This window comes from Elephas maximus, chromosome 1 (genome assembly GCF_024166365.1).
Source record: "Elephas maximus indicus isolate mEleMax1 chromosome 1, mEleMax1 primary haplotype, whole genome shotgun sequence".
NCBI classification, from domain to species: Eukaryota; Metazoa; Chordata; class Mammalia; order Proboscidea; family Elephantidae; genus Elephas; species Elephas maximus.
This window is the reverse complement of record NC_064819.1, coordinates 111,677,224-111,702,835: the sequence shown is the minus strand read 5'-3', so window position 1 is coordinate 111,702,835 and position 25,612 is coordinate 111,677,224. Positions and strand designations below refer to the sequence as shown.

Here is a 25,612-nt window from a genome sequence, read left to right as displayed (position 1 = left end):
TTTTATGCTTGTGGGGATAACATTTTTAGCTTTATATAGAAGTGAGTGATAATAGATCCCATCGATGTTACTGAGGCTCTAATTCATTTTCTCATTAACTATCTACAATTCTTGGTAACACAGAGAATTTTTAACTCTTAAAGGACTTCCATTACACCAGCTATAATAAATTCCAGCCAGAAATGTGAACCTCTCAAAACCATTGTTTGTAGACTTGCCAGATGTTTCACAGAATGGCCTGGTACAATGATTTGGGCATCTGTTCTTACAAGTGACCGTTAAGAAAGCTTCCACCTTCTCAAGAGAAGAGTAAAATTCAGTCCTTTCTCTGTACAAACCTTAACTGAGAATTCTTTATGTAATAGAAAAATATGAAAGCTTGACTCTCTTTTCCTAGTTGTGAATTAACCAAAAAAAAAAAAAAGAAGAAGAAGAAAAAAGTAAATACTTGGCTTTATAACATTGGATCTTGATTTACAGCCAACTTACTCTCACATTCAGTGGCCTAGCTTCGTATTTTAAGGTTCTCATGTTGGCTTTTTTTTTTATAGAAATACATAAAGCCACACTTAGGAATATGGAAATAAATATAATGAAATCAATATTTGCAAATGGTTTATTTCCCATCAACTTCACAAGTAGGCTTCGAGTGACTTTAACCTACTAAATAATGCTATCATTTAATTTTCTGAAAGGGTTGCAAAAAAAAAAAACCACTTATGGTCAAGTACTTAACTGCTCTCTCCCCAGTAGAATCAATTCCTGTATCTCTTTTACCTTCCTATCCTCAGCCCTGACTCAGCCATTTTCTCTGCCCTGGCCCTGGATTTCTCCAAAATGCTAGTGAAAATTGGATTTATATATGCTAATTGTCCTTTAACAAAAATATATATCAGCCTTACCTAAACCATGGATGCTCCTAAAATTTTTTGAATAGTTAAAACATTGATTGTATGGTTAAAACAAAAATATATATCAGCCTTACCTAAACCCTGGATTCTCCTAAAAATTTTTGAATAGTTAAAACATTGATTGTATGGTTAAAACAAGGCAGACATTACACTAGGCCCTTAGAAGAGAAGGAAGTGAAAGGGGGTAGGGAAGAAGAGGAGAAGGAGGGAGGGGAGGAGGAAGGACAGGAAAAGGAAGGAGAGGAAGAGGGAAAAGAGGAGAAAGAATAGAAAAAGCGGGGGGAAGAGGAATAAAGGGAGGAGGAGGTGAAGAAAGCAAAAAGGGAAGAGAAGGGAGGAGGGAAAGGAGGAGAAGAAGCATGATCCCAGATGGGAAGCCAAGCAGCCCTTGCGTGGATGCCACTAAGTACCTTGGAAGGTCTTCACCTTGACGAGCTTGCGAACACTGCCCGTGCTGTCGTCCCTCCTGACCCAGACGACGAGTCGGTCTGAAGGGCTTCCCGTCATTTTGTAGAAAAACTGCAAGCACTGCTGCTTCCTCTTTGGGTAAAGAATCCGAGACTCCAGCAGGGCTGCCTCTTCTGCTGAACCTGAGCTGGTGCTGAAGTGCATGAAGTAGCCAGCACCTGTGGAGAGAGCATCCTAGCATCTCATCTCTGGCTTCCCACACCCCGAGGTGTGCCATCTGCCTGGGCACAGCGAAATAGTGATTAACAGCCATTATCCAGGCAACAAAAGCTAGAGCTCTTCTGGGGAAAATAAAAAGAAGGTGTTTGTAAGTCCACATTCTGTTTGTCTCCATGGACAGACTCACTGGCTGAAGCAGGAGTCCTCCCCTGCCTCTTGAATTGCCTTTGTTCCTAGGGTCGTGAAATCTATGCCTCTGACCTAAGGAAACACAGGCTTTGACAAAGTCTGATGGAAGTTAATGTCTGTGAAATGCGTTCTGTTTTTCTCATTGACTTCACTGTTTAAGTTAGAGATTCATTCCAAGGGAAAGAGTTGGTCATATAGATGTACAAGAAAACAAACAAACAAAAACTGTTGCCATCGAGTCGATTCTGACTCATAGCAACAACAAACAGTGGGGTTCAAAGATTTAGGATTTGGATTTTGAATATTCACATTTATGATGATAAAAGCTCAGTTGCCCCTGCTTCTAGCCTAATAACTGGATATGTTATCATATGTAAAGAATCATCTGGTGATGAGAGGAACATTAAAGACATATTAGGGACTAGTTGAGAATTTCCCCTGAATGTAAAGGGAAGCTCTGAAAAAACACTGGAAAAGAGGGCAATGAAGTGTCTACAGCATTTGCCTAACTTGGATATCTCCGAATTCTCTTCCCTAAACACAAGCAGGCGGCTAAGTTAATGCATCATTAGGCAAACCAGCACACCTTCCAAAGTCAAGCAGAATAAACAATTCTTGCATATAAAGAGGTCCTCCAAACAGTACTCCAGTACTCAATCCCTTACCAAATGCTTTACTCAATATATTTTACAAAACAAAAAGAATGTGAGGTATAGTACCGTTCAGGGTACTCTGGCAATCTGGTGCCCAGCTTCATACTGCCTTGTACGTGGAGTGTGCGCCTCCTGTATTTGCAGCAAGCATCAATGGTTCATATACGCTTTCACTAAGCTTAAAATTATCTAAATGGCTTCAATACTACATCAAGGAAAATTATGCTTTCTTGTATGTTCTTCACAGTACTTGCATGCACTCAATATACTGTAGCCGGAAAACTCTGCATTATGAATGTTGGGTTAAAGGAAAGAAGGGCTCACAGGGTGTCCTTGATCAGCAAGTCTCATCCAAGTGTATTAGGAAGTGTAAAGTGAAAGTCAAGTGACCCAGGCCTGGCAGTCAGGAGAACTGAATTCTTGCCCCGTCTCTGGAACTAACTAGGTGTTGATTCTTTACTCTGGGTCTCAGATAGGAGGTGGGTTCAATTCCAAGGGATCCTTGGAGCTCTTCAATTTGATGCATCTACCTGAACAATGCCAATGCTCTCTAAACAGAAAACAGTCCCAACCAATGCCATCCTGTGGAAGAAGCAAAAGGTTCCTCAAGTGAACCCGATAAAGCTTTTCTCCCATGTCTTCTGGGGTATGGTCTTTTTTTCTCCCCGCTAGGGTACTAGAAAACCTGGTGACATAGTGGTTAAGTGCTATGGCTGCTAACCAAAAGGTTGGCAGTTCAAATCCACCAGTCACTCCTTGGAAACCCTATGGGGCAGTTGAATAGGGTCACTATGGGTAGGAATCGGCTTGACGGCAATGAGTTTGGTTTTTTTTTTTTTTTTTTATGGTGCTAGAACATTCTTCTAACAGTTCCCTTTCACATAAAAATCACCCTTCTGTTTAGCTGGCAATTGTATATTAGCTTAGCAGCAAGCCTGCTGGAGAGATTGGATTAGGAGCTATGATAGAAATCAGGCTTGGATTACCCTTTGGACACTTGAGATAATCTGTTTGACATCTCACGCGTGACGGAGACTTCAACCCTTTGCAAAGGCTGGAGGAAGAATGGTACTGGTTTATGACCACTGACATCTCTCTGATGGCCTCACATCTAGTTGATAATGTTGGGTTCCTTGAGAGAAGGCAATCTAATCATCCCTCAGACAGGCATGGACTAAGGGACCTCACAAGAGTCTGATTTTTTAAAAAAGCTAATGGCACTGGGTTTTTAAATTAGAATTTGTAATCCAACCTGCTTCCAAATAGGGATTAAGAAGATTTCAATAAGAAGCACATAACATAAGGATGCTAAAATAGAAACAGATAATAAATGGGGCCTTTTATAAGGGGAAGGGGAAAGAAAAGATGGAGGGGAAAAAATAGGGAGCGAAGCTGCTTGACTGCAGCTGGGAGCTTTGCGTGCATTGTCTCCTTCCATCCTCACTCTGAAGTATCAATATCTTGTTGCTCAGAGAAGCTTACAAAAACAAAGACTTAAAAAAAAAATCATTTCCTATGGTTACAGAAGCCCCGGTGGTGTAGTGGCTAAGAGCTCAGCTGCTAGCCAAAAGATTGGCAGTTCAAATCCACCAGTCGCTCCTTGGAAACCCTATGGGGCAGTTCTACTCTGTCCTATAGCATTTCTATCAGTCAGAACCGACTCGATGGCAACTAAAACAACAACAACATGGTTACAATTAGTAAGTGGTGGAACCAGATTTCAAACCCACATCTGTCTTACCCTATGGCTGTTTCACTACACAAAACACATATATGAACTATCTAAAGAGGTGCTATCCGATATGGTGATCACCAGCCGTATGGGGCTATTGAGCACTTGAACGGTGGCCAGTCCAAACTGAGACGTCCTCTGAGGGTAAAACATATACCAGATTTCAAATATTTAGAAAATATATATATATCATTAATAATTATTAATGATTATGTGCTGATTACATGCTAAAATGCCCATCTCTTGGATATATTAGGTAAAATATATTAGGTTAAATAAATTATATTATTAAAATTAACTTCACCAGTTTTTTCTTATTTTTAATGTGGCAATTAGAAAAATTTAAATTACGTACATGACATTATATTTCTATTGGAGGATACAGCTCTAGAGACATTATCTTTATTTATGAAAGTCATGTCTTATCAACCAGATGTCCATATTGGTTTTGTCATCACTCGTTGAGTTAATAATTAAGGTATAAGAAATGTTCTTTGTCCTTATTCAGATTTCCAGCCTTGATAACTAACATTCAAATTGAGGCAAAACATGCTGACTGCTATTACCTAGTTCTACCCGGTAAACCACCTCAATGTGTTTACTTCCTTCTTCACCAACCTGTGCAGCGTCCCACCAAGGTGTGATCCACTTGCCCAGGCCACACACTGTTCTCGTGAACCCAGTCAGCATCGTCTATGGTGCCCTGAATCATGCCACAGATGTTTGCCTTCTCAAAAGCACAGTGGTCCAGAAGGGTGTGAGTTGTTGCTGCAAACGACATTTTTATTGCCTGGTTAAAAATTTAAGGCATCTCATTTCACATAGATACTATGTAGGCCACTAAGACCTCATTGTCCAGAAACAATAGGATCATAAGCCTTTCATTTTCTTGACTTTTTTTCAAATGCAAGTCCTACTATCATAGTAAGATTTTAGAACTTGACAACATAGACACAACCCTTCCCACCCTATAGAGTCAAATGATAAATATGCATATAATTGTGTTTTGCTGTATAAATGCAAAGCATAAGGTTCTTTAGATCAAGAATGAGGTATCATTAGTATTGGGCTTCACAGTTAGTAGGACTTTGATACATACTTATTGAATAGAACTGATGATTGTATCTCTGAAGACTAGTAGGGTCATCTTAGAAACTCCTCATTCAAGAGGAACGGACTTGGTCACTCTAGGAATAGCTAACTAAGGGTAAGCATTTTGCAGACTACAAAATACTTTCAAGCATATTACCATTTATTCTGAATATCTGACCTTTACATAGTGTTGCACCTTTCAAAAGGAAGGTAAAGAAGTTAGGCAATAACACCTCCTCGCATTTGCCCTAGACTTTCACTTGGCCAAACATGACCACACAATTGATTTTCATAACTATCTTGTGAGGTAAGTATTACGATTTTTTCTACTCTAGAAACAGAACGACTAAGGTTATTTCGTTTTCCCATGTCCTTTTATCTAGAACATGGGAAATCATCTAGTTTTCTCATGTTCCTTTATCTAGAACATGGAAAGAAAAGTAAAGGTAAATGTAAAGGAAACTTCTAGAGTCAAAGGAATCACTGTTGGGGTTAGTTTACCCAGTCCACAGACCCAGGGGAACTTACTGCAATTGTACATCCGGTTCAGCCTTTCTAAATCAATGGCGCTGAAATCCAGGCGCTGCCCAATGATGGAATTAAACTCAGGGATTTTGGCCGTGATGGTAGGGACACTATTATTCTTGTTAAATGAGAAAGGTGCGTAGTGCATCAAAGATTCGTAATCATAGGGCGTGTTGAGGTCTGTGATGACGCTGTCATCATAGGTGTTAAAGTTGTGCTCGTAACCTGTCAGGGGGAGAATTCACAGGTCCTGCTCAGTCATATTACTTCCCCCACCCAGCCCTCTTTAACCAGATACTCAAACAGAGACCCAAAAAAACAGGAAATAATGCATCTCTTATTTAAGTGTGTGCGTGTGCCTGTATATAACCAAAAAAAAAAAAAAAAAACACCATTGCCATCGAGTCGGTTCTGACTCAAAGCAACCCCATAGGACAGAGTAGAACTGCCCTATAGGGTTTCTTAGGCTGGGTGGGTTCGAACCACCAACCTTTCAGTTTGCAGCTGACTGTTTAACCATTGCACCACCAGGGCTCTCTCTCCCTCACTCTCTCTCTATATACAGCCTCATGGAAAAATGAAGTAGGAAGAAAATTTATTTTCATCTCAAAATAGGGAAGGAAAATATATTATGAGGAGATTACTGCGAGTAAGATAAAATGTACTACAATGTGAAAAGTCAAAATGAGAAACCAGTCAGATATTGTTTTAGTTGAAAAACCATCAGGAATTTACTGTTGCAGTTGTGGAAATGGGGAAAGTCCCCATTTCCCTCTTCTGAAGTGAGTTTTTAACAATTAAAGAGAAGAAAATATAACCACATTTCCAAGATATCACACACAAGTACATTTAGGATGGACAAAATGTGGTGCTTTGGCCGGTGGGTGCTGGTGGCAGGAGTCCCCAAATGTTTTTCGTAACGCCAATGAACCTGTTTGAGGAAGACCTTGTGTTAACTATAAAATGAGAATACTGACGTTTCTTCCTCCTAACTTACAGGGATTTTATGGGGAACTATTTGACAAGGATCAGAGCATTTTCAAAGATGGGGCAGGACTGAAAAAAGCAAATGACCCAAACAGGGAATGGGGAACTGTAGCTCCTTCCAGGCGACTGGGACCTAAAATGTTATTGAAGGTTGTAAATTGTAGAGAACATTAAGGTGAAGGTAAGTAGACCAGGGCTTGAGTCTGGGACCTCCCCGCGACTCAGTGGGACATTAAGCAAGGTTCTTCCAACTCACTAAATGCGTTTTCCTTAACTTTTAATAAAATTATCACGTTGGAGTAGAGTACTCTTTATAATTCAAGGGTTTTTATTAAGAATGCTTTAACAAATAAATGTTTTGAATTCATATGTATATATACACAACAGGTTTTTGAGATGTACGCTATCAACTGGGACCATGCTGGCCCTTGGCAGTAAATGGAGCAGATGCAGCTCTGCCCTCAGAAACTCACAATTGAGAGCCTTAAAGACTACGTGATCCTCTAAACCAGGGGTTAGGGGTTGGTCACAAATTTTTTTTTTTTTTCTAAAAGGCCAGATACTAAATATTTTTGGCTTTACAGGCCATATGGGTCTCTGTTGCAGCTATGCAACTCTGCTGTTGTAGTTAGTGCAAAAGCGACCAGAGACAATATGTAAATGAATGGGCATGGCTGTTTTCCAATAAAACTTTATTTATAAAAGCAGGTGTGCTTGGCCCACACACTAGTTATTGTTTACCAACTGTTGCTAAACCTCAGACGTTGAGTTTTTTTCTTCAGTGGAAGGGACAGACCCAGAAAACAGAATTCCTACCAAAAAAAAAAATGTAACTGGACTTGAGGAGAACTATATCGCCAGTACAGTATTCTTTTAGGTTAAGCAGTATGATTGTCAGTGACTAAAAATGAAGTACAATAAGACTTTTTACCTGAGAAATAATATTGCCCTTGATTATAATCTGATTAGATTTGATATGTCCTTTTAGAATTTCTTTTTTTAGAACAGCTTTCCAGGTATTGCAGGTAATTTAGATATGTGCTGAAAATATAGATAAAAGATGAGCAAACATGGGTTGAACGACCTGTGATCAGTCCAGGGATGAGCAAGTCTGCAAATGACCCAAGCAAATATGCTGGCTCTCTCATAACAAGAGGACCTCATCAGGCCTAACCCTATCTTAAAAGCACTAAACACAGCATTGTTTAAGACATAGAAACGGGATGTTCTCTAATTTATCATATAATTTTCAGCAGAGCAGAGTATTTGTACAGGAAGGTATGAAATGCAGGCCCCTAGGCAAATATAGACCAAGTCTAACAGTGTCCTGAGTCTCACAATCAGAAATTCAATCTTTTGATATATGACCTTCCTCCCTTCCTCCTCTATGCACACCCAGTTATAATGCAATTACCACTGGAAGACAAATAAATTCAATCTGATCTGTTACTTCACCTCTAGGTGAATATTCTCCACTGCCTTCTCTCAATGGGATTGGGAAGCAAAGAAGAAAATTGCTTTTCCTATAGCTCAGTGGTCGAGTGGTAAGGCAGGTGGGAGTTGGGGGGTGAACCCTTATAAACCACTCAGTTTCCCTATTTTCCTACCACTCCACATTCCTGGAATTATCAGCATATGATGGCCAGGAGGGATACAGGTTAAGAAAACCCCACAGGTGATTCTGACATGATTAGCCATCCTTCCCCTATCTCAAGAAAGAGCATTGATCTACCCAACTCCAAAATAAGCTAGTTCTGGCAGGAGTCTTTTGGGGATTCAGATTTAATTTTAAAGTGTGACCCATTCTTCTATGTCCCTAAAGGTAAAATTAGAGACGCACTATAATATATGAACGCATACATGAAATTTGGACCTAAATTAACAGCACGTAAGAGAAAAAAAAAAATTTTTTTTTTTCGTTAAGAGACAGCTACTTGCTTCACAAAAGCCATGTGTGGTAATAACGCAGGCATTGCTAATACATTAAAATTGCATTAATCTATTACCACCAAAAGAAATGTTTTTACACTTCCTGACAGAATTCCTAATTAAATACTATATGTCTTCTGAAGCACGCATTGACTGTTTTCCCTCAGCACCTTAGAAACTGTTCAATAAATGATGTTTCAGTGTATTCAAAAATACCCTACTTAGTTGTTTCAAATAATTAAGGCAGCATTCAAGGGAGCAAAGACATCTAACAAAACTAAAGAACGTTGAAGTTGTTAGGATAACATAACTGCATAATAATACTTCGGAAAAAAATTGTGCTGTATTCTGTACAGTACCTCGTGGAGCCAGAAGAGAGGTGCTCAGAAAAGAGGAAGAACAGGCCATTTGATTTTGATGAACTTTTGTTATTAGGGGCCGTCGAGTCGGTTCTGACTCATAGCAAACCTTTGTGCGACAGAATGAAGCCCTGTCCAGTCCTGCATCATCCTCACAACTGTTGCTGTGTTTGAGCTCATTGTCGCAGCCGCTGTGTTGCAGCCACTAGAGCTCAGATAATTAATAAGAGTTAACAGAATTGGGTTTGCAATTTCAGATGACAGTATTCTTTGTTGTTTTGTTTTTAAACACCTGTCTTTGATTTGATAAAACATCAAAAAAAATCTGGTGTATGTCCCGTTGTTGTTGTTAGTTGCTGTTGAGTCCGTCCTACTCATGGGGACCCCGTGCCACATTGGAACTGTGCTCCATAGCATTTTCAAGGCTGTGATCTCTCAGAAGCAGGTTGCCAGGCCTGTGTCCTGAGGCGCCTCTGGATGGGTTCGAACTGTCAGCCTTTCAGCTAATAATCAAGCACTTAACTGTTTGCACCATCCAGGTCATCATATTGTAAATGAAATCTCATATAGCCTTCTAGAGTTACATGAGATTTCTAGAGCTACGTAATATTTTACATCCAGAAAAATGACCCTGACATCCTCAGAGACCTAATTCAATTCACTCACTAAGACAGGAAAATAGACCGCATTTTAGATAGAGTTTCAACAAAAACACTGAAATAAAGCAAAATCTTCAGGTCAACTTTTAGTTAACCACACTTTTATTTAACCAACCTACACCATGTTCTGAAACTCTTGCCTAGGATCGGTTATGATCAGAGCGGCAAAATCCACAGGAGGAGCCAACTAATCATTAAAACAAAAAACTAAAAATGGTTGCCACTGAGTTGACTCTGATTCACGGCAGCCCCACGTGTGTCAGTAGAACTGTATTTCATAGGGTTTTCCAAGGCTGATTTTTCAGAAATAGATCACCAGGCCTTTGTTCTGAAAGACCTTTAGGTGAATTCGAACCTCTGACCTTTTGGTTAGAAGCCAAGCGTTTTAACCTCTCATACCACCCAGGAACTCAGTAGCCTCCCTATGTTCCCACTGAAAAAGCTAAAGCCCCAGATGATGCAAATTTGGCCATCCCAGAGCTGGTCTTAGCAAGTGCTAAAGACAATACTAAATTCCACCCAACCACATTAGGTTAGTACACACCTGAAATAATTTCATCCCACCAGATGGTCACATAATCGTCTCGGTCAGTCCTTGACTGCTCATGGTAAAATCCCAGAGCATGCAGGATCTCATGTTCAATGATGGCCTTATCGTCACACCCCTGGCCAATGGAAAGATTCTGTCCCACGTGCTTGTCACCAACCTCTGACCAGCATCTTTAAAGACAAGAGAGAAAATTTCTCCTAGAGAATTAAATCCTAAAATGGCTGTAACTTATAAGATTCCAGAACATAATTTAGAAATGTTAGGTTTGTTTTTTAAAATAAATTATCAACAGCATTCTCATATGTTGATGGTTAAACAATAGAGGAACGGTTTAATAAGAAACATTGTCTACAGGGAATTTTATTCAGGCTTTAAAAGTGATGATCCTTTGTAAAAGTGTTACATACTCAAAGGAAACGTAATTCTAATAATGCATAAAGTAAAATGAGGTAAAAATTGGCATTCTTTCTCACCTCCGCATGTCCAGAGGACACTGTACCATGATGGGCTTTTTTTTTAAAAAAAAAACAGACTTTGCTTTTTTGAGCAGTTTTAGGCTTACAGAAGAATTGCACAGAAAAGTACAAAGGTTTCCACATATGCCCTACTTCCTCTCACAGTTTCACCTATTAACATCTTGCATTCATGGGAAACATTTGTTATAATTAATGAATCCATATTGATACATTATTATTGACTAAAGTCCATAGTTTGCATTAGGGTTCACTCCGCGTTGCTCAGTTCTATGGGTTTTAACAAATGCATAATGTCATGTATCCACCATGACAGTATCATGCAGAGTAGTTTCACTGCTCTTAAAATCCCCTGTGCTCCATCTATTCATCGCTCTCCCGCTTGCTGATAGTTTGAAATGCTACAGGATGAATTGCAGGCTCTTTGGCAACAGGCAGGAAACCCTGGTAGCATCGTGGTTAAGGGCTACGGCTGCTAACAAAAAGGTTGGCAGTTCAAATCCACCAGGCGCTCCTTGGAAGCCGTATGGGGCAGTTCTTCTCTGTCCTATAGGGCCGATATAAATCAAAATCAACTCGATGTCAATGGGTTTGGTTTTTTTAGTTTTTGGCAACAGGCAAATTGTCTTACCTGCTATTGTTTTCCCTAAGATCCCTAACATCATATACCTTCAAATGCTAACTGATTTGATTTCTAAGATCAAAGATGAAACTTGTTTTTCTATTTTTTAACTTTTCTAAGTTCTAGTTTATATACTATAAGTTCTGGTTTATCTAATATAAAACTCATCCATTTTAAATGTACAACTCAACAATTTTTAGTGCATTGCAAACACCACTGTGATCAGCTTGTCTCTCTGACAGTGAGAATTCATTACTAACTTAGAGTTTACTTTGCAGAGTATCCACAGCCCACAGGAAGCACTTATTCTTTATCTTTTCTTTTTATATCTCTCCTTTAGTAGAAAGGAATAAGTTGCAAAAATACCATAAACTCCACTATTCTGTGAACCGTTGGCCTCTGTCTTTCTGAAAGAACCCAGGGGCCTCAAGCGCCAGAGAACCTGAGCCCCCTCTCCACAGAGTTTTGGGGCATTTGGGTTGATTTCCTCAGACTTTCTTTCTCACCCGCCCTAACTTAAATGTTTCAGAGGCACCTCCTGGCCACTGGCAACTAAGAGGCCCCTAGGTTCCCCTTGTACAGAGAATGGCCCTCAGTGCTGACCCACCCCTTCTTCAGGTGCCTACACACTGAGTTATACTGAGTTATACACTGAACAGAAGCTAAGAGAATTTTAGTGGGAAAGGGGTAACTTTTGGAAAGTAATTGTGTTGACTTTGTTTTGTCTTTAAGAGAAAGAAGTTTCTCTTTGTGAAAAAAAGTGATGCAAAAGTGGTAAAGAATGGAAATAAAAGTGTTAAGAAAAGGATTTTTTTCTGAAATTTTACATGAATGATTAAAGATTTTGGTTCTTTAAAGAAGCCAAGAGGTTGCCAAGGGACAAAATGAAGTAGTCAAAAGCAGAAAACTTTTAAAATCTTTGGTTTGGGCAAGGCCTGAAATCTACTTTAAATGTTTTCCCGTCACATAAAAAGAAACTATCCAAATACTTTTAGTAATCTCCATTTCTGCGACCCAGAGGAACCTCAAACAATACACAAACAATTGTATGATCCCACTTATTTGATATATTTCAGATAGACAAATGTATGGAGATCAAAGTTTACTGGTTACGAGAGGTGAAGACAACAGGAAAAGAGAGTCATTGTTTCGGGGAGACTGATCTTTAGGGTGATGGAAAAAAGAGAGTGGTGATGATTAAACAACATGATGAACATAATTCATGTCTCTAAATTGTAGATGTAAAAAGTGCTAAAATGGCAAATGTTTTGTTATATATATACTTAAAACCCAAACCCATTGCCATAATTTAAAACACGGCCTTAATCTAAGAGAAGAATTAAAATAAATCTCCCTGGAGCCCAGAGGTAGCCAAACTACCATTCTTGTCACAGCTCGAAGAATTTAAATATTCACAATGAGAGATTTAATTTTGGTTTTAGTTTCTTTCCAATTTCTTCTTTTAGCCTTAGAAAGAGATGTGTCGTTTTTATAAGCCACACCATAAAATTGCATACTAACCCACCAAACTTCTGAAATATGATATAGGAGCTCTCGCCTTCATAGGGCTTGAAATCCACACAAGACTTGAGGCGGAACATTTCAAAGCTATAGAGAATGGCTCCTTTGGCATTCAGGTCTGCAAAAATCGATAAAAATACCAATGAGTATTATTTAGATCTTAGGGAGTATATATAACTTATCGTTTAAAGAAAACTATGCCACTACGTGAAATCCACAGAGGCTCAAAACAGATTTTTTGGTAGTAAATACATCCCTGGGGATCTAAAATGGCAAAATTAGTAGTGGCTGAATAAAATCATAAAATAACTTCCCTATTTTCTCCCTTCCCCAGATATAAGCAGAAAGCATGAACGCATTGCTTCAGAAGAACCACACGGCAGAGCAGAAAATAAAAGTGACTTGCAAGTCACTTTCGGTTTTGTATGCATAGACAAAGTGCCTTGGAGAAAAGCAGAGAAGCAGTGAGAATGGAGTTTCTCGCTCCAGCCTTAAAAGACATTCCCTCCTGCTGGAGAAGGAGAGCAGAACTTAGAGGTATTTGTCGGTTTTGAAAGCATAAGAAGTACATATGGTATTTTGCCTTGCTTCCCTGCAAGACCCTTGGGGAGATGGCAACTCTAGAGACTCAGCACTGCAGGCAATTGGGGAAAAGATTTTTGTAATACAAGCTTGGCATCAAAGCAGCAGAAAACTAATAGGCCTGAAGGGTCAGGAAGGACAAATGCCTAACAGTAATCTGTGTGGACCAATGACCAGAGATCAAAAGTCTTTCCTTTCACCCCTAGGCACATACTTTTGGCATTGCATAAGATAAGGATGGGGCAGGAGGAAAGATAGACCAGAGAAACCAAGATAATATTTTATTGGGTGGTTTTTTTGTTTGTCAGCTTTTTAAGTTTCGTCAGCTCATTGAAGGTAACTTAAAAATTAAGCTAAGTTTTATAAAGTTAAATTGTATTTCTTGTACATCTGAATGTGTTCATCCTCTCAAACAGCTTATAATTCTTGGCAGTTTATCAGGCACTTACGTTTTTTGTTTTGTTTTTGCTTTGTTTCTGGCCCTTATTTTGTTAATAAACTACCAAGTTGTAGAATCCACAGTTCAGATGTCATAAGATTATATGAGGATTATTAAAAGAAACGGTCATTGAAATCATCGGTAAATTAATTGTGGGAAGAACACAAACAATAACTATAAAAGAAGAAAACATGCATTAAGCCTACTGAAGGATTTTCAGGGGCTGTTACCTATTCTTACTTAGTGACACTCATAATATTACCAAGATGTACCTCAAGAGTGCTGGGATGTCACATAAATACAAGGAAAAAAGTTTGATTATACTAAAGCCAAGCTTTTTGGAAGGTGATGCTGCTTTTGTTATCCTCAGGCCAAATGGTGAGCATTCTGAGAGTTAATTTAAAGTTGACATCTCTTTTTCCCTCCTTAACCTGACTAAATTGTAAAAATGGAACGAGGCAACTAGACAGACACTTCACAAAAGAAGATATACAGATGACCAGTTTGTACATGAAAGTCTGGAACTTTGAACTTAAATTACAAGGAGATACCATTTCACAGCCACTAGAATAGCTAAAATAAAAAAGTTGACAACATTGATGTTAGTGAGGATAAAGAGCAAATGAGACACTCACATGGGGTTAGCGGGAGTATAAAATGGCACAGTCACTTTGGAAAACAATTGGGCATTTTCTTATAAACATACACTTAACATCTAGTCAAGCAATTCTATTCCTAGACATTTACCCAAGAGAAAAAAATTTTAAAAAGAAACTTGTATTCACATAGACTTGCACAAAAATGATCCCAGCATCTTTCTTTATAACAGCCCCCAAATGGAAACAACCCAATGTCTTTTGACAGGAAAATAGATAAACAAGTTGCAGTATATTCGTACAGTGGCATCAATGGAATATTACTGAGCAGTAAAAATGACTATTGATCCACAATAACATGGGTGAACTTCAAAAATATTACATTAAACTAAAGGGTATATGCTACATGACATTTTTCTGAAGTTCTGTACCAGGTAAAATTAATCTGTGGGGGAAAATTAGAACGGAGTTACCTCTTGGGGAGTGGGAATGAAGATTGACTAGAAATGAGCACAAGAGAACTTTCTGGAGTGATGGAAATATATACATAGGTTTACACATTTGTCAAAAGTCATGACTTGTAAATTAGGGATGTCTTGAGCATTGCGCTCTTTTAAAGAATTGTCTACATGAATGTTATCAATGTCACTAAAATTTTACAAATACAAATTGTTGAAATCGTATATCTTTTGCTCTGTATATTTTCACGAAAAAATAAAATGAAATAAATGACCAAAAAAAATTGCCAGGACTTCTAAAATTTTTGCATTTTGCTCTAAGTAAAGTTAACTTTAAAAACGGAACTATACGCAAATATTGAGTTCTAAGTAGTAGGTTTGCTTTTCACAGTGGTATGAGCCCATACCCTAAATTTTTTTTTTTAATTCTAAAGATGATTCTCATGTGACGTTACCACAAAATTTTTCGTTGCTACTGGTATATCTTTACTGTGGAATCCCTGGGGAGTGCAAACGGTTAACATGCTCAGCTGATAACTGAAAGGTTGGAGCTTCAAATCCACCCAGACGCACCTCAGAAGAGATGCGTGGTGATCTATTTCTGAAAAATCAGCCACTGAAAACCCTACAGAGCACAGTTCTACTCTGACATACATGGCATTGAATTGATGGCAACAGGTTTATCTTTACTGCCTCTACCTTATTTCAGGCCCCCATCTCCAATCTTGCTCTCTGCCTATCTATCACCCACCTTGCAGGTAGAGGGCTCTTGCTACTTAAAGTTAGTGTACAGACCAGCAGAATTGGAATCACTTTGGAGATGTTGGGCATTCAAAATCTCAGGCCCCAACCCTGACCTACTGAACCAGAATCTGAGCTTTGACAAGATTCTCAGGTGAGCCTTAGGCACATTAAAGTTTGAGAAACATCAACTTGCAACTCACAGACACATGGTGAAGGTTAAATAAGATACCCAGTGGAGGCACAGTGCCAGCGATATAATAGGGATTCAATAAATAGGTCTATGCATTGGTGGGAGAGGGGGCACAGGTATGACCAACATAAAGAAAAAGTGCCATGGGAAAGAGCCACTGTTAAAATGGGTGTTTCTTAACTCATGCTCCAATAATACTGGCACTTCATGAACTTGCCAGTGTATTACAAAACATTGGGAAAAACTTGACTCAATAGGCCAACAAATAACTGAGAGTAACAACATTTGTTTATATCTAGCTCTTCTCCAGGAAAGAGGTTCAAGGCAACACTGATAACACTGATGGAAAATACTTAAACGTTATCTACATCTCCTGAAGTGGGATCAGGCTGGCAGTCCAGTAAAACTGAGCAACCTTGTGCTGACTTCCCCTCTCCTCTCAGATCTTCTCCCTCTATGTAGGATGGGTCTGGAAGGCATTGCAGCAACGTGGCGGCTCAGCTATTAGTCAGCTGCTTGAGGTCAGCCAGTGTCCACATGTGGCTTCTAATATGTATTTATTTCCACCAATGATTATTTCTAACAGTGAGTAAAACGTAACTTTTTCAGTTCTTTAGCTTTCAGGCAAAGAGAAGTAATTAATAATACTTATGAACATGAACATGTGAAATAAACATAAACATTTCCATTTCTCAAAAGTGTGGTATGTTTCTTTTGTAATGAATAAAAGGGGAAAAAAAAGCAATACGCTGAAAATAGTATCCTTACACCTCAGGTAAGACTTTTACCATATTTATCTTTGCCTAAAAAAATATTTAACATGAAATTTTTTCATTGCTATGAAGTATAATTACATTTCATTGCATTTTTGTTCTTTATGTTGCTGCTGGCTTCATTAACATTCTAACGTGTTCTGCTTTTTAAAAATTATTATTTGATGCTCTGTATCTCAGACAGTCTAAGTGGTACTGGTTTCAATGTAACGTCATGCCTCTCTTGCCAGGAGGTAAGGAATTGTGAGGACTTGGAACCCACTTACACATTGACGGTTACTCTCAATCTGAAGCTGATTAATAGGAGGAGAGAGAAGAGAGAAAGAGTTAAACCAGAATCTCCTAATTAAGAGTCATTAATATTATTACCCAAGTTATCCGCCAGAATGTAAGGAACGGGGAACTTCCACCTGGTGGTTGGGTCTCTCAGGGCATTTCTGGAGTTCTGTGAAAACAGAGGCAAAGATGACTGGAAAGGCCAGTCCTCAAGGTGATCCTCAAGCTCTCCTTGTCCCCTTCCCTCACTAAACTCTTACACCACGAACAGTCTATTCCACCATTTAAACTATTGTCTTCTGAGTGTAAAATCAATAGAAATTCATTAGAGGCAATTTGGAAAAGTTAGAGAAATTATTAAGAAGAAAATGAATAACACCTGCAATTCCCAAAAACTGAGATAGCCACTCTAAACATACACATCCTTTCATTGTCTCTCATTTTTCACTTATTAGGAAAACTGGGCATACCAGCAATTTAATCATTACAGACTTTTGTGCTGTCTGCTATTTTTTTCATCTACTTTTGTCATCATTAACTAAAGTAGAAGTCCTTGTGGGCACAGATTATGGATTAGAATTCTTTCTTCTACTCCACAGTGCCCATCCCAGGGATGGATGTAGGGCAGAGGCTCACCCTCCAGTGGCACAGCAAATCTCTGAAGAATGTTACCATGTCATCGGCAGGTACTCACCCGCAGAAAGATATCCCCCTGAAAGAGGTCCAGGCCTGCATCTAAATGTGGATTTAATAAAAAGAATATCTGAATGAGCATTGCTAAAAGACACCTCTTATAATAAAATTAATCTTTGTCATTATCAATCTTTAAGTATTAATTTTTATGTATGAAACTCTTTTTGAAATAATACAAAAATTCCCTCTAAAAAATAGCTCACAAGTACCACATATCAATGCATACATTGTTTTCATTTTTGGAACAAGGAGCATTGTCCAAGAGTCTTAGAATAAGAGATGCGTTAAAAGGGATCTTACTGATCACAGACTCCAAACCTCTTATACTCCAGGGAAAGAAACAGAGTCCAAAGACAGTAAGTGATGTGCTAAGTGGTCAATGGCCCACCCAGTACTAGAACTCCTGACTCCTGTCAGGGCCGTTTCTGTTATTGTACCATCCTGCTTCTCATCCCTAAGTAAATGGATAGGTTTTGCTCTGTCCCATGAAAAGATAACGGTACCCGCCAAAGCCAAGCTCAAAGTGACGCCCTTGTAATAAGGAAGATCAGGTGAATGTAGACAGATCCGTTTAAAGCTGCACTTCCAAACATCTCCTGTCAGGAGACTAGCAGAGTGTACTCTACCACTGCTGGTGTTGCTCAATTCTAGCTTCACACTGTTTCTAAAAATAAGATCCTTAAAAAGGAAGTTCCTTGTGGGAAAGCTTCCTAAGCATTTAAAAGAATAACACTTATCACAGCCCTTATGTGACTAGCAGTCACCCTGTAAAACACAAACTGCTTCAGACAAGATCAATAGATTACGGTTCAGTCCCTCTTTACAGGTGTGGAGGCCAAGCCAGAGAATGATCGCTATAGGCTAATATGGTTACAAAGGCGGTATTTAGCAGTGGTTAAGAGTTCGGCTGCCAACCAAAAGGTCAGCAGTTCGAATCCACCAGCCATTCCTTGGATAACCTATGGGGCAGTTCTACTTTGTGCTATGAGTTGGAATCAACTCAATGGCAGCGGGCTTGGTTTTTTGGTATGTTCACTCAAGGGGCCCTGGTGGCGTAAACGGTTAAGCGTCGGGGCTTTAAACCCACCCAGTGGCTACACAGGAGAAAGACCTGGCAATCTGCTTCCATAAAGATTACAGCTAAGAAAACCCTATGGGGAACTGCCTAACAACAGTGGTTCATTCAGGAGCAGGGCTAGGTCTCTGCAAATGACACCAAGGGGGAATTAGGTAGGAGGTGACACGTTTGAGACTAAGGCTGTCTCTGCATCATCCCCTTTCCATATCCACACATTTCCTAGCTTTGCTTGACCTCCATAACCCTAGCTTATTTATATGGTAACTAAAAACTAACCTAACTCACCGCCATCAAGTTGATTCTGACACATAGAGACCCTGTATGGTAACAGCACAACAAACTCAGCAATGACACCACTGTACCACTGTCAGTAAGAGTAATATGTGCTGGTCCACCCACACTTTCATCTAGGCTTCCTATGAACAAAAGTATGCATTTTTCTAACCTCTAGCCTGTGGCTTAGGGGGGTCTTGAACGAGCCCACTCAGACTTTGGACCCAATAGCTGGTAGCATGGATAGGGTCAAAAGTGGGTGGATGCAACAGAGGAAGCATATACTCAAAGTAGAATATATCCAGTGAAATGTCTAAGTCCCAATCTCTTCACCACCCAATTCCTTTATCTAGCACCTACTTACTTTGTGCCTAGTATGTCGCCCTGAGTCAGGATCGCTCCACCGCAACTGGTTTGGTTTTTGTTTGTAATATGTCCTAGACATTGTTCTAGATGCTGAGGATATAGCAGGAAACCAAACAAGCCCTCAGGGAGACGACATTCTTGATTGGGAGGTGGGGGTGGGCAGACAAACAAACAAGCTAATACAGGTAGAGCGTGTCAGGTGGTGATTTATGCAATAGAAAAACACTGAGCGTGGTAAAGGGGGATAAAGGGTACCCAGGTGAGGAAGGGTTGCTATTTAACAAAGGGCAGTCAGAGAAATACTCCATGATAAGCAGAAATCTGAGGGATGTGAAGGAGTTTTTGAAGAGTGTTAGAGGCAGAAGCGACAGCAGATAGAAAGGTCCTGAGGCAGAAAGCCTTGACATCTTAGAGCCTGTTGTTGTGAGCTGTCTTCGAGTCAGCTGCCAACTTCTGGCGCCCCATGTGTTACAGAGTAGAACTGCTCCATAGGGTTTTCTTGGTTGTGATCTTTACAAACGCAGATTGCCAGCTCTTTCTTCTGCTGAGTCACTGGGTGAATTCAAACCACCAAGCTTTGAGTCAGCAGCCTATTGCAAACCACTTGCACCACCAAGACTCCTTTGTCTTAGAGCAGTGGTTCTCAAACTTTACCATCAGCATCCCCTGGAGGGCTTGTTAAAACACAGTTTTCTGATTCAGTAGGTCTGGGGTGGGACCCGAGAATGTTCTTTTCTAACAAGTTCCCTCATGAGGCTGATGCTGCTGGCTGGGGGACCACATTTCGAAAGCCACTTTTGTAGAGGAATAGCTATGAGGTCAGGGTGGCTGGAAAGTTGGAGTGAGCGCAGGGGAGAATAATAAAAAAAAATGAAGCCAGAGAAGTGGCAGAGGTCAAATTACTTCAAACTTTAATGTGCATAGGAATCGCCTGGGGCTCTGTCAAAATGGAGGTGGTGATTCAGAAGCCCCAAATGCCGCATCTAAGAAAGCTTTTAGATGATGTAGGTGCTGTTGGCCTATAGAACACACTTTGAATATCAAGCCTTCGGGGGGAAGAAAAAATCCAGTTTTCCTTGAGTTGATTCTGACTTATGACGGCCCCATGTGTGTCAAAGTAGAGCTATGCTCCACAGGGTTTCCAATGGCTGATTTTTCTGAAGCAGACCGCCAGGCCTTTCTTCTAAGGCACCTCTGGGTACCACTCTTTTAGTTAGCAGCCAAGCATGTTAAATGTTGGTACCACCCAGGGACTCCAATCAGTACCCTAGGGCCCTTATTTTGTGTTGGATGGATGACCTGAGATATGACATAATCTGATTTATAGCAAAAGGAGAGTTCTGACTACCATATAAAGAATTGTCTCCAGGGGGTAAGGGCAGAATGAGGAGAGCAGTTAGGAGACCACTGCAAGGACAAGGTGAGAGACAGAGTGTCTCGTACCAGGATGACAGCAGTGAAAGATAGAAAAGCACTAACTTGTGATAAAATTTGAAGGCATATCTAATAGCATTTGCTGAGAGAGCTGGTGTAAGGTGTGAGAGAAAGACAAAGTCTTAAGGGAAACTCTGAGGTTCTGGTCCCAACAAACTAGAAGGAGGGAGTTGCATTTACTGAAAGGAAAAAGACTTGGAGAAGCAAGTTTTGGGGTAGAAGAAGTGTTAAATTGGCATTGCGAGGCATAGAGAAAAGATAGTCAAAAGATGACATCTTTCTCTGTGTAATTTTCCCAACCAATTTATGATTTAATAATCTTGCTACATGACTACTAGCCCAACCGACCTTGGTAACTTGTTTGGAACGGCCTAAAAAATAGGGTATACCTACACGGTAAAGAGATTTTTTTCTTTGATCGAGATTATAGTTCAGAGGTGGCTGTGGGGCTGAAGAGTAAGAAGTGGCTCAAAGATGAAAGAATTAATTTTTACTAGGCAAATAAGGATTAGATTAGAAGAACACTAATTCTAATAACAGCCCTGTTTTAAAATACAGTAGAGCCTCTGAATTTCATACATCTTGACTGTTTGACTCCGAAGATACTTTGATGCCCGCCTCTGAAGTCTTGGGATCCGTTTACCCATGCACCCATTTTCCCGACCAAACTATTTCCACTCTGCACATGAAGTCATTCTCAATACTTTTCCAATTAAATACGAACCAATCTGTCTTCCCAGTAAGTGGGACAAGGCCAGAGAAATTTAACCCTTATTTATGGATTTTTCAGCTTTGTAGTGTTCAAATAGTTCTGAGATATCAGTCAGAAGGAGTCCCTGAATGGTGCCAACAGTTAAGCACTCATCTGCTAACTGAAAGGTTGGAGGTCTGAGTCCACGCAGAGGTACCTTGGAAGACAGGTATGGTGATCTATTTCCAAAAAATCATCCATTGAAAACCCTACGGAGCACAGTTCTACTCTGACACACTTGGGGTCACCACAAGTTAGAGTCGACTCTGTGGCACCTGGTTGTCAGTCACAGGCATGAAAGTGAGTCTCATCTCTGCCACTTGTGATCTTGGGCAAGTTACCCTCACCACGAGGAGCCTCTTGTCCCTTCCTGCAAAATGAAAACACTTTCCCCACTACATTATTTGAAAAATAAATATGCAACTGGATACAAAAGCTTTCGTAAACTCTCAGTTGTTTATAATCAGGAATACCTCCACTTCCACCAATCCTAACCAAACATGCCCAGAACATAGAGGCTTCTATCTCATTTCAAAAGCGGAACAACAGGGGGAGAGACAATGATGACTTAGCTTTTTTTCTCAATAATGGACGAGGCTGATGAATTTCTCCAAGAAACGTACTTGTGGGCAAGATCTAAGCAGAAATACCTTTCTACCTTTACGCTCTTCTCTAAGAGTGCCCAAAAGAGGGACAGAGGTTTTCTTCTCATGAAATAAAACCATAGACTTATTCCTTCTATTTTGTCTCTAGCAAGCAGCATAATCATTTACTTTTATTTCCTTTTTCTTTTTTTTCAAAACAGAAACTTAAAAAAATGAAATGTTTATAAACAGAAACTTGGTCTGTATTTCTAGATCCATCTAGGACTCAATAGCTTTCCTAGAAAGTGTGGTTTAACCATCCTTCTCTTTCCATATCTGCATTTTTCCAAACTCTACAAGTCCTAATGAAGCACCAATTAACCCTTCTCCCCCCAAGTCAGCCAACACAGCATTACAAAGGTAAGTGCCTTTCAGCCATTCTAGCACTGGGTTTTCAATTATTTCAAGGCATCGATAATGCAGAAATTGAACCTACCTAAATTGATTTCTGGAATGTCCTTCTGTTCATCAAAATCGGCATCATGTACTGTTAAAAGTAGGGAAAAAAAATTGTTATTAGTCTCACTGGACAAGCGAGAGGAAATTCAGAAACACCCTCTACACATTTCAGTTGATTCTTACCATTTTCTTCAGAAAGATGCTTAATCTGAAAGGGAATAAATATACAGGAAATGAATAATGTATACCAGAATGAATATTTCTGAATACCCTGAAGAGCAGAAATCTACTTACTGATACAGCTGTTATCTGGGCAAAAAACAAGGCAAAAGAGAAAATACAAGCGAATCTTGGCCAAACCATTGTTGCAAGTGAATGGATGTTAGCAGACAGACGCCTTGTGATAATTATGTTTTGAACCTTGGCCTGTCATATCATATTACATATGAAACTTTGACCCCTTCATATGTACCGTAGCACTAAAATAGGTAGTCCAAGAAAATATCGTTGACCCTTTTGAGGGTAGATACTAAGTTTAACTAAAAAGCTCAAGTGTCAGAGACTACAGAAAAGTTATAAAAATTTAATGCTAAGATCAGCATATAAAAAACAATAGCATTCCTATTAAAAAAAAAAACAAACCTGTTGTGGTAGAGTCAATTCTGACTCATAGCAACCCTATAGGGCAGGGTAGAACTGCCCCATAGAGTTTCTGTCATGGATTGAATTTTGTCCCCCAAAAATATGAGTATCAATTTGGCTAGGCCATGATTCCCAGTACTGTGTGATTGTCCACCATTTCGTCATCTGATATGATTTTCCTATGTGTTGTAAAACCTATCTGTATGATGATAATGAGATGGGATTAGTGGCAGCTATATTAATGAGGCAGGACTCAATCTACAAAATTAGTTTGTGTTTTAAGCCAAGCTCTTTTCAGATATAACAGAGAGAAGCAAGCAGAAAGACAGGGGGACCGCATACGACCAAGAAAGTAGCACCAGGAGCAGAGCACATCCTTTGGACCCGAGATTCCTGCACAGAGAAGCTCCTTGACCAGGGGAAGATTGATAATAAGGATCTTTCCCCAGAGCCAACAGAGAGAGAAAGCCTTCACCTGGAGCTGGCACCCTGAATTTGGACTTTTAGCTTCCTAAACTGTGAGAGAATAATTTCTCTTTGTTAAAGCCATCTACTTGTATTTGTGTTATAGTAGCGTTAGATAACTAATACGTTTTCCAAGGCTGTAAATCTTTCCAGGACTAGACTGCCACAGCTTTCTGCGATGGGTTTGAACAACCAACCTTTCAGTTAGGAGCCAAGTGCTTAACCACTGCAGCCACCAGGGCTCTTTTAGCATTCCTATACACCAGCAATAACTGTTCGTAAAATATAACAGATAAAAGATCCCCTTCACAATAGAAATAAACATTATCTACAAAATGCTTATAAAATACTTATATCTAATAAAAGATGAATTAGAATTTTATGGAAATGTTATAAAGCAATTACCCCAAACTCAAAACCAAACCCACTGCCATCGAGTTGATTCCTACTCATAGCAACCCTGTGGGACAGAGTAGAACTGCCCCATAGGGTTTCCTAGGTTATAAATCTTTACAGAAGCAGGCAGCCACATCTTTCTTTTGTGGGTTCAAACCCCTGACCTTTCTTCAGTTAGCAGCCCAGCAAGCTTAAGGTATTTTTATGCAAATAACACACATCTTCTACATTTGTCAACTGCTCCGTACCCACCCTCAGGGGTATTTTTGTAATTGCAGCTATGCCAATTTTCACGTTTCTGTAAAAAAAAAAATATATATATATATATATGCATAGTGGTTTAGGAAAATGCCTGGGGTTGGGGGACAGGGTCAGCAAACAAACATAGATGGCACGCATTAGTTGCATAAAAATATGGTAACCACTTCACCACCAGGGCTCCGTATCATATATATAATGTTCATGGATGAGAAGACTCAGTATAATAAAGATGGTCATCCTTTCCATATTAATCTAGAAATTTAACGTCATTCCATTAAAAAATTTAACACGGTTTTCAATGGAAATTCACCATGAAAGAATAAACCTCCAAGGAGAGATAAAAAATATTTCTGAAAAGGAAAAACAAGGAGAAAAGAACTAACCTACCATAACATCTAGAATTTTTATATAAAGTTATGGGAATTAGAGAGTATGATATTGACAACAAGAAAGATCAAAAGGGTCATTAGAATGGAATACAAAGGACTAAAACAGAGGCAAACATATATGGTACTTTACTATATGTGAGGAACCCCCCCAAAAAAAATCAATAGGGAAACTTTAATCTCTTCAGTGAATGATGTTGAAACATAGGATTTCTATATGAAGAAAAAAATTAAATTCTTATCCTACACCATTCACAAAAATAAACTGCACATGAACTAAAAATATAAATAGGAAAAACTAAACTTCTGTTAAGAAGAAAATTGGAAACTACCGTTAACTTTGAGGTCAGCAAAGATAGATTAAACAATAAACAAAGCATAGAAATCATAAAGGAATAGAACAATAGATTTGGCTATGTCAAAATTTAAACTTCGTAATGGCAAAAGAGACAATGACATAGTTAAAAGATAAGCCACAAAAGGAAGAAGATACATGTACTGCATACAATTAAATAAGGATAAGTAAGCCGGAATTGACTCGACAGCACTGGGTTTTTTGTGGTGGGTATCCAGGATATGTAATGAATTGCTACAAATCAATAAGAGAGACTATCTAAGACAAAAATGGGAAAAAAATTGTTGTTAGGTGCCATTGAGTTGGTTCCAACTCATAGCAACCCTATCTAAAAAAGAATGAAACATAGTGGGCAAAAAATATGAATAGGCAATTCACAAAAATAAAACCCAAATGACCAATAAACATACGAAAAGATTCTCAACCTCATAGGTAATCAGAAAAATGCAAATTAAATAACAATGAAATGCTTCCTCAGACTCAATTTGACATAAATGAAGAAGGCTGACAATACCAAGTGTTGACAAGGATGTGAGGAAACAGGAAATCTCATATGCTGCTGGTGAGACAGCAATTTGGTGT

At 39.2% G+C, this 25,612-nt stretch overlaps 1 protein-coding gene across 1 annotated transcript in view; it reads right to left on the bottom strand.

The window, feature by feature from the left end:
* MEP1A (meprin A subunit alpha) overlaps nucleotides 1-22,888 on the bottom strand; it is a 29,578-nt gene extending 6,690 nt beyond the window's left edge. Inside the window, 11 exon segments of the mRNA XM_049873308.1 lie at nucleotides 1,322-1,537; nucleotides 4,731-4,880; nucleotides 5,733-5,954; nucleotides 10,208-10,383; nucleotides 12,830-12,947; nucleotides 16,981-17,056; nucleotides 17,582-17,622; nucleotides 22,563-22,613; nucleotides 22,709-22,739; nucleotides 22,741-22,797; nucleotides 22,799-22,888. Coding sequence (XP_049729265.1) covers nucleotides 1,322-1,537; nucleotides 4,731-4,880; nucleotides 5,733-5,954; nucleotides 10,208-10,383; nucleotides 12,830-12,947; nucleotides 16,981-17,056; nucleotides 17,582-17,622; nucleotides 22,563-22,613; nucleotides 22,709-22,739; nucleotides 22,741-22,797; nucleotides 22,799-22,888 — 1,228 coding nt within the window.
* Nucleotides 22,889-25,612: the final 2,724 nt, after the last annotated feature.